Below are 10,092 nucleotides of genomic sequence, written 5' to 3'. Positions count from 1 at the left end.
AATGTTAGTGAAACTAAGGAGAATTTCAAAGAGTGTTTAATGTGAACTGATGCTGTTGAGATTTATTTAAGATGAGCACTGAAAATGTCTGGATTTAGCTTCATAGAGATCTTTGGTGACCCTGGCAAGAGCTCTTTGGTGAATTAATGGGGAAAGAAGCCAAATTAGTTTATTAAAAGCTATGTAATATACTGAATGACAGATAACATTAGTGTAAATTTCAGTTATTGAGTATATATTTTATGTATCTATTCACTAGGTGAATAAGTCAATGTATGACATATGAATTAGTTACTATTATTTAAACTATTCAGATTAAAAAGCTAACTTTCGGAGATTTTAATGTCACATAACTATGGAGTATTTAAAATCAGGCTTGCTCCTGTCTTAAACAAAATGCTGCCGCTTCTCTAAATGAAGACATTGTCAAGTAAGAAAAGACTTACTTTTCCATTATTTTGCTCTTTTTTTTACATAAACTGGGTAAAATGTATGACCTTTGAACACCCTAGAATTTAGGCTTATTGAATTAAAAAAAAAGAATTTAATTAGGGAAAATGTCAAACATACACAAAATTATAAAGAATAGCATAATCAATTACCCATCAGTAATTATCACCCCGTGGCTTTTCTTGTCTAAAGCATTCCCTTAGCCATTATTTTCCTTCCCTGCTCCTGCCCTCACCCATCCCAACAGATTATTTCAAGGCAAATCCTAGACAAAGCCCTTTCTAAAATCAATCCTATTTTTTTTCAAAGTTGTCTACTTTGCCTGTTATAAACTTCCACAGGGCTTTCAAATATCTGATGAAACCTATATGACAGTTCAAATATAAAAGCAGGAAATAAAATTACACCTGAAAGTTATACACATTAAAAAAAATATACACCGGGGCGCCTGGGTGGCGCAGTCGGTTAAGCGTCCGACTTCAGCCAGGTCACGATCTCGCGGTCCGTGAGTTCGAGCCCCACGTCGGGCTCTGGGCTGATGGCTCAGAGCCTGGAGCCTGTTTCCGATTCTGTGTCTCCCTCTCTCTCTGCCCCTCCCCTGTTCATGCTCTGTCTCTCTCTGTCCCAAAAATAAATAAACGTTGAAAAAAAAAATTAAAAAAAAAATACACCTTATTTTTTAGAGCAGTTTTAACTTTACAACAAGTTTCCCATATGCCCCCTGCCCCCTCCCCACATATCGCCTCCCCCATTATCAACATCTCCCACCAGAATGGTACACTTGTGATGATGGGTGATACTACATTGACACATCATTATCATCCAAAATCCATCATTTATATTAGGGTTCTAGGGTTCCTCTTTGTGTTGTACATTCTCTGGGTTTGAATACATTTGTAATAGCATGTATCCACTATTATGGTAGTGTATTTATGTATTATATACAGGGTAGTTTCACTGCCCTAAAAGTCCTATTGCACCTACTCATCCCTCCTCTCAAATTTATGTAAATTTTGAGGTTACTTTTTCACTTCCAACAGATGAAAGGAACTATTTAATTGATTTAAAGGCTGGGGTACCCAGGGTGGCTCAGTCGGTTGAGCATCCGACTTCAGCTCAGGTCATGATCTCACACTCCGTGAGTTCAAGCCCCACGTCAGGATCTGTGCTGACAGCTCAGAGCCTGGAGCCTGCCTCGGATTCTGTGTCTCCCTCTCTCTCTGTCCCTCCCCCACTCATGCGCTGTCTCTCTGTCAAAAATAAATAAACATTAAAAAAATGTTTTTAATTGATTTAAAGGCAACAGGTGAACCAGCTAAACTGATGTTTCCTTTGATATTTGGCTGCCCCCTTTCTGCCAGTTGTTTACAAAAATTCATACACTTCCAAATGTAAGAGTTTATTTTTAATTTATAAAGACATGGCTTTGGTAATTATATTTGTAGAAATCAGATAATGCAAATAGTTATTAATGGATTTATATTTTTCTGAACATGTTCCCTATGTCCTAAACATTATAAGACTCTAGGAGATAATTTATCTTTGGCCCTATGAAGTCATGGTTCCTCTGTGTGCTTTACATGACATCACAGTCTAAGTGACTTGCAGCTCATGCTATACCAAATGCCAAAGTCTGAGATAATGAGATGTGAGTGATAAGATGCTCCCTCTCCTTGCTTTCTTTCCGAAGGTGACAAACTCTGTCCTTTTCTTAAAGTTTGACTAGAGGTGGATATCTGTTTCTTCACTTTAATTTAAAAAAATTATTTGTGTTTATTTTTAGAATAGATGGAGAGTGGGCTTTTAGGAGAACGAATTTACACTTATATACAAATGTTGCAAATTAATAAATGTTTATAAATAGCTACTGAGTATTGAGTTATATATATGATATACACAAGCAGTTTGGCTGTGAATATATCAAATATATTGAACATAAATAAATTTTGAGATTTCACATATTTCTGACTCTTAAAAAATTTGTTTTGGCTTTAGAAAAAAATTGAAATATATATAAAGCCCAGAGCTAATTTTCAAGTGGGCTCTCTGTAGCCCAAGGTACTCCATCCAAGTGTTTCAGGCCTTTTGGAGGTGTGATAGTCAATAGACACTTTAGGGCACAAGAACCCTGAGTTAGTGGGGCTTGTATTCTTCCCTTTTTTCCAACCAGAGCAGTTCTGTTGTATGTAATAAGTATCTGCACAATACATTGTTCAAAGAAAGGGTTTCTCATCTAAGTTTGAATATCCACTTTCTACAAAAATAGCACTTTGATGAAATCTTATGTCATCAGAGGGCAGACTTCAGGGAACCATGAGTCCAGAATAGAAACAGGGAATAGATGTTCCACTTTATTTTTAAAAAGAATTTTATTTTTATTTATTTTTTAATGTTTATTTTTGAGAAAGAGACACACAGCATGAGTGAGGGGAAGGGCAGAGAGAGAGAGGGAGACACAGAATCCAAAGCAGGCTCCAGGCTCTAAGCTGTCAGCACACAGCCTGATGCAGAGCTTGATCTCACGAACCATGAGATCATGACCTAAGTAGAAGTCAGAAGGTTAAGCGACTGAGCCACCCAGGCGCCCCTTAAAAAGAATTTTTTAATGTTTATTTATTTTTGAGAGAGAGAGAGAGAGAAAGAGAGAGAGAGAGAATGAGAGAGTATGAGCAGGGGAGAGGCAGAGAGAGAGGGAGACACAGAATCTGAAGCAGGCTCCAGGTTCTGAGCTGTCAGCACAGAGCCTGACATGGGGATTGAACTCATGAACTGTGAGATCGTGACCTGAGCCAAAATTGGACATTTAACTGACTGAGACATCCAGGTGCCCTGTAGGTGTTCCATGTTATGTGAAATCTTATTTAATATGTTCAGAAAGGAAAGTAGGAAAACAAGTATTGCAATTAAGATAATAATATTCATGTACAGAATATGGTGAACATGGAATATTGTTAAAGATAATAAAAATAAAGATAAAATAAAAATAAAATAATATATAAATAATAAAATAATATATAAACAATAAATAAAAATAAAATAAAATTAAATTAAATTAAAGTAAATCATGCCACACAAGTTTTCCATTCAAGTTAATGCAAGTTATGATCATTTCATTTTATCAAAAAGGATAAATAGTTAGAACTATAAACTTCATTGTATAATATAAATAGAAGTACTTATAATAGACTTAATGTCCAAAATTATAATTTAAAAAATCTGAAAACATATAAAATTATATCAAAATGTCAGATAATCTTTATTCTAAGTTTATTTATTTAGAGCTCATTCATTCATTTACTTTTTCATTTATCACTCATTTACTTTTCCAATATATATTTACTGAAAATTGATGGAAATACAATAAAGAAAGTAAACTTATGGTCCCTACCCCCAAGAAAATCCATCTACTAGGGCTGAGAACAAAAACTTAAGGGGCGCCTGGGTGGCTCAGTCGGTTAAGTGTCCGAGTCTCGATTTTGGCTCAGTTCATGATCTCATGGTTTATGAGACCGAGCACCACATCGCCTGCTTGGGATTCTCTCTCTTCTCTCTCTCCGCTCTTACCCCTCCTAGCATGCGCAGACTCTCTCTCAACATAAATTAAAAAAACAACAAACTTGGGGCGCCTGGGTGGCGCAGTCGGTTAAGCGTCCGACTTCAGCCAGGTCACGATCTCGCGGTCCGGGAGTTCGAGCCCCGCGTCAGGCTCTGGGCTGATGGCTCAGAGCCTGGAGCCTGTTTCCGATTCTGTGTCTCCCTCTCTCTCCCCCTCCCCTGTTCATGCTCTGTCTCTCTCTGTCCCAAAAATAAATAAAAACGAGAAAAAAAAATAAATTAAAAAAATAAAATAAATAAATAAATAAAAAAAAACAAACTTAAAAAATAAGTAGTTTATAGCAAATGAGTTCCAGAAACAATGCATCAGACATTCTGAAATTGAATGATGGCTGAGGGCTGGCACAGCTGGGGCAGGCTTCATGATGGAAGAGAGGCTTGAGCTGCTACTTGTAGGAAGGACAGGACTTTGTAAATTGGGGTGAAGAGAAAGAGTTGGTAGGCAGAGGGATTGCTATGATCAAGGAACACAGTGTGACTATCTTTCCCAAGAGGTTGAAGGTTTGCCAAGGGAAATAATGGGAGAATTGATTAGAGAAGTTTAGGGTAAGAGGATAAAGGGACCTGATTTTTTTCAACGTTTATTTATTTTTGGGACAGAGAGAGACAGAGCATGAACGGGGGAGGGGCAGAGAGAGAGGGAGACACAGAATCGGAAACAGGCTCCAGGCTCTGAGCCATCAGCCCAGAGCCCGACGCGGGGCTCGAACTCACGGACCGTGAGATCGTGACCTGGCTGAAGTCGGACGCTCAACCGACTGCGCCACCCAGGCGCCCCAGGACCTGATTTTTGAAGCCATAGTTTTCAACACTTTAAGGTGAAGTTAGGGTGACAATGTGTATTCCCTTTAGAGTGCCTATTGCAGTCTCTAAAAGAGATACTCCTACTCTCCTCTCTCAGTCTGTTTGGTCTGTTATAACAGAATACCATAGATGGGAAGACTTATAGACAACAGACATTTCTTTCTCATAGTTCTGGAGGCTGGGAAGTCTGAGATCAAGGCATTAGCAGATTTGGTTTCTGGTGAGAGGCTGCGTCATGGTTCACAGATGGCAGTCTTGTCACTGTATCCTCACAAGGCTGAGATAGGATGGGGTAGAGAGCTTTGTTAGGTTTCTTATAAGACTCCAAAGACTCACTTCCAAAAAGCATCATATTGGGTGTTAAAACTTCAACATATGAATTTTGGGGGACACATACATTCAATCTGTAGTGGCTTCCACCCTGTGATTCTGGTTTTCCCCCTTTCCCTTTCTGCCCAGGTGAGAATGTATGTTATGTAATGAGGGACATCATTGTTTGGTATGTGCTGCACACGTGAATCTTATGGAGTTGAGGATAAGGAGGTTTGCTGTAGGGAATAGGAAATCAGTGAGAGCTTTTGAACATCTGGGTAATATGTACAAAGAAGAGAGTATTGGCTATTGGTATGTTAGATTTGGTGGGAGAGATGGAAGGCAAGGAAATGTTAAGTGCTGACTACAATTTAAGAATTGAGGAGGCAAAATAAATAAATAAATAAATAACACTTGGTATCTGAATGTTTGATAGCAGGGAAGATGGAAGCCAGAAAAAGAAAAGTGGACCAGGGACCTATATTAAGCATAACCTCCCTTTTAAATGTATTTTTAAAAATTATTTTACAGACAATAAAATCTGGAGATATTTAATAGAAATCCAAGCAATATAGGATTTAAGTGGAAAAGTTGGGCTCTGAATTTAAGTCTGTTTGACCTTAAATTCTGCTTTAATGTGCAATGGTTTTAATTTGGGGTTTCTAAGACTCTAAAAGAAAGAGGGACAAACGGAATGGTTTTAGGGATACGATGAGTTTTTGAGGTTTGATGTACTGGTAGGTTGTTCAGCAAGCATCTAGAAAAGTAGCATTTGGCTTTAGAGAGTGGTGGGGCATTAATTGTTTGCATAGATGAGAAGAGAGGATCAAGTTTTAACTAACAATAACATGTCCAGGTTAGAATGAAATGGGACCAGGTATGGAAAAGTTAGGGAAAGAGTAAAAAGTTATAAGGAGAAATAGGAAGTGTAGCATCACCAAAACAAGAAAAACACTTGAATTGAGGAAAAGATTGTCAAAGCTGTTGAATATTGCAGATGTCATAGAGACAGACCTTCACTTGGCAATTAGGAGAAAAGGAGTTGCAGTCAGTGGTTTCAGAAGAGGATTTACCCAGGAGCAAGTGTGTAATGAATTAAAAGACAAGATGGTGAACTTAGGGAAAGAGATCGTCTACTGAAGTCTGTAGACCCTTATTTTGAGATCTTAAAAAAAAGAGAAGAATGTGAATGCAATTAGTGCATGGTATCCAGAAGAAGGAGCAAGGTCTAGAGAAGGTTTTTTGATAGGGCAAACTGGGTATTTTTATAAATTGATAAGGAAAGAGCCAGTTTAAAGGTAGAATATTGAAATGCAAATGAAGAAAGGAAAATGATTTTTCTTTCTTAAAGAAACGAAGTTTTTAATTTGAAGAACAATAACAACAGTAAATAATATCTATAGTCAACCATTAGTTAAATAGAATAAGCTAAAGGCCCTTCTTAAGCCCTCCAACTACAAACGCCTTTCCTCCTCCATCTTCCCTGTTAATAGTTTGGCACAAATGTTTTCCAGCTTCCTTCCTTCCTCCTTTCCTTCCTTCCTTCCTTCCTGGCTTCTCTCTCTCTCTCTTTTTTTTTTTTTAAAGTTTATTACTTATTTTGAGAAAGAGTGTGAGTGGGGGAGGGGCAGAGAGAGTGGGAGAGAGAGAATCCCAAGTAGGCCCCACACTCAGTGCAGAGCCCAACTCTGGGCTCGATCCCACATACCATGAGATCATGACCTGAGCCGGAACCAAGAGTCAGATGCTCAATTGACAGAACCACACAGGTGCCCCACTTCTTTTATTTAATAAGCATTCCTCCCCACCCCTTTGCATATGTATTCAAATATGCTTTTTAGTGGCACCTAGGGGGTACATGTGCACTCTCTCTCTCAAAATAAATGAATAAACGTTAAAAAAACAAATATACTTTAAAAAAATAAAATGATGCCATATATATTTTTTCAAATTGCTACTTTCAGTATGTCGATCATGAAGACTTTTCTAGATCAACACACACACACACACCAAATATAGCTCATGCTTTTTAACAGGTGCATAATGTTCTTTTGTTTGGACAGATCATAATTTATATTTATAAATATAATACATATTATAATATAATATTTATATTACTCAGAAATCCTTCATTTATAAACCCTTCTTGGAATCTTCATTCTAAAAAGGGGTTTTGTGAGCATGTTGGGCTGAATGACAGCCCCTGAAGATGTTTTCACTCTAATCTCTGGAATCTATGAATGTTACCTTACATAGTAAAAGGTGCTTTGCAGATAGGACTATTGATTTACTCAGCACAGTTGGCTATTGAAATGAGAAGATTATCCTGGATTATCTCAGTGGGCCCTAAATATAATCACAAATGTCCTTATAAGAGGAAGGGACAGGGAAAGTTTACTACAGAAGTTCATGTGATGACAGAAACAGAGAGAAACAGTGCCAGACAAAGAAAAGATGCTGTACCACTAGCTTTGAAGGGGGAAGAAGCTACAAGCCTGAGGAAATGGATTTTCCCCTGAAGCCTCCAGAAGAAAACAGTCTTACTGACACCTTGATTTTGGCCCCTTTAAGACTCATTTCAAGTTTCTGCCCTCAGGACTATACAAATTTGTGTTGGTTTAAATTGCCAAATTTGTTGTAATGTAGTATGACCTCATCTGAACTTGGTTGCATCTATGGACCTTATTTCCAAATAAGGTAACATATGTATTGGAGGTTAGACCTTGAACATACCTTTTTGAGGGATGCAATTCAACCCACACACCTGTTAAAAGAAAAAAAAAGTCAATTGGTTTTAAGTTTGATTTCTGGGAACTTGCCAGAAACTAAGTAATGCTGGAATTGTTATTGCCTCATTCAAATTACAACATTCTTGCTGGATTTGGGATTTCAGGAAATCCCAGAGGAAAGAGGGAGAGAAGATGGGTGGGGATTTAGAGGATAACGAGTTTGTTATGGACCAGAGAGCATCTCAGAATATATACATGCTGCATATCATTTTTATAGTTAGTGAACAAAACAACGTATAGAATGTGAATATGCGTAACCTATATTTGAAGACTCTAAAAAAAAGCAGCAAAGTAGGAGGAGGACAGAAGAGATGGGACAGTGAGGAGCACACAGGATTCTCCAGTGTTATTAGCCTACACTGTTCATTATCTTTTGTAAGTATATAAAACAATGTATGCGTTACGCTTAATGTAAAATTGTGCCTTTATAACAACATTTTTAAAAAATGGCATAGAGATGGTAGGAAATATACTTTGAGAACGCAACTCATATACGCATATACCAAGCCTGAAATCAACACTGGAAAGCGGCACCGTTACTTCGTTAAGGTAATTTTTTCAGGTGTTACTTGGAAAAGCTGACAGATGACAGAGTGCTGGGTAAACTCACTCTAATTATGAAACCGTGAGTAAAAGAACATGTGCTTCCATGAAACTTAAGCACCAACAGTTCAGGAGGCGCACAGCGTTAGCAAAAACCATTGCCGGAACCATCGTTTTCACCATAGTTCATCCCATTTCCTGCGAAATTCTTCTCAAAAACGCAGACTCTGCGAAAAGACGTTTGCCCGATTCCAAAATGACTGCTGCGGCGCCCACAATAAAAGTATAGCGCAAGACCGGAAGTTACGCAACCTCATAAGCAGCGCGCCCTTACCCGTGAGAGAGTTTCCGCCATTTTTGAAAATCGGGAAGGTACGGGGCCAAGTGTGGTTGCAGCTGCGATGGCAACCTTTGCCGTGGAACCCCAGGCGCCCTCGTTGGGTGAGTGAAAAACTGCGTTTCCTCGCTGGCGCTGCGATCCACGCCGTAGGACTAGGAGCAAGCAAGACTGAAAGCCAGTAGTCATCAGGCTCTTTGCTAGTTTCAGTCGCGGGTACGAGCCCCTGGTTCACCCACAAGTTTTCAGTTGTCCCCCTGCTCAGGGCGTCATCACCCTGCCGCCAGCAAGGCGGCTCCGGGAAGCTGCGGGCCTGGGTCGGGCGTGGGAATGGCTGTCCAGTGGTGACTAAGCCGTTTTGCCCCGCAACACGCGGGCCGCATTCGTTCTGCCCATACCTGAAACTCTCCGAGCGCCGAGGACGCGGTGCTGAGTTCCTGGATCCGGGCAGGCGTCGGTGTAAAGGAACGGATCCGCGTACACGTGGGTGGGCGGTGACCTGGAGTGTGGTTACAGCTCACAGTTCTTTGGTCACTTGGACTTTTAGTTTCTGTTGGATTCCTACCTGCCCTGGGCTTAGCAAAAGGAGTCTTATTAGTAGAAACTACGGTTGTGCGACGTTTAACCCCTTGATGGTAGCCATGGAGATACTGGCGTTAATAGGAAGCCGGGAGTTGGTACGATTTTCCCGCCTTTATCTTGGGGAAGTGACTTTGTAGGAGGTCTTTTTCTCTAATCAGTTACGTAATGAGTTTTTTAAAAATTCATTCCCATTGTTTAACGGAGAGCCTTGCTGAAAGTGTTCAAAAAAAAAAATCTATCAAGTTAATAGGATGTAGATTTCCTTTTTGTTTGCCGAGTTTCGGCACTTGTGAGAACCGTCAAAATTTTTAGCAGAAAATTGCTATCATAGAGACGCATTTGAAAATTAGGTTACAACTTTGAGTTTGGAAAAGAAAGCAAGCGCGATATTTGTAGAACGAGGTTTTTTGTTTTTTGTTTTTTTACATTTGAAGGGTGTAATAGTGCTTGCTATGCTTTGTGCAAAATGTTTCTTTTGGGAATGGAGTTAACTTGGACTGTTTTAGAATTAGTCATAAAAAACTAAATGATTAACGTCAGTGCAGATATTCTGCTATTTAAACTTAAGTACAGATGTTTGTATAGGTATTTATGTTTTGTATTATTTTAGAGATCAGGAAATCATTTCCAGTCCCAAAGTTTTCTATTCAACAAAAACAT

The 10,092-nt window shown here is 39.0% G+C and overlaps 1 protein-coding gene across 2 annotated transcripts in view; it reads left to right on the top strand.

The window, feature by feature from the left end:
• The first annotated feature begins 8,857 nt into the window (after window positions 1-8,857).
• The window catches only part of NUP35 (nucleoporin 35), a 35,986-nt gene continuing 34,751 nt past the window's right edge, over window positions 8,858-10,092 (top strand). Inside the window, exon 1 of one of the 2 annotated variants that reach the window (XM_047869699.1) lies at window positions 8,858-8,954. In XM_047869699.1, the coding sequence (XP_047725655.1) occupies window positions 8,915-8,954 (40 nt within the window). In that variant the 5' untranslated portion in view covers window positions 8,858-8,914. Of the gene's footprint in view, window positions 8,955-9,398; window positions 9,528-10,092 lie in introns of those variants that run through there. The other variant, XM_047869700.1, reaches the window with a different exon arrangement.

Source organism: Prionailurus viverrinus, chromosome C1, assembly GCF_022837055.1.
Source record: "Prionailurus viverrinus isolate Anna chromosome C1, UM_Priviv_1.0, whole genome shotgun sequence".
In the NCBI taxonomy this organism is placed as follows: domain Eukaryota; kingdom Metazoa; phylum Chordata; class Mammalia; order Carnivora; family Felidae; genus Prionailurus; species Prionailurus viverrinus.
This window is presented reverse-complemented; position numbering and strand designations above follow the sequence as displayed.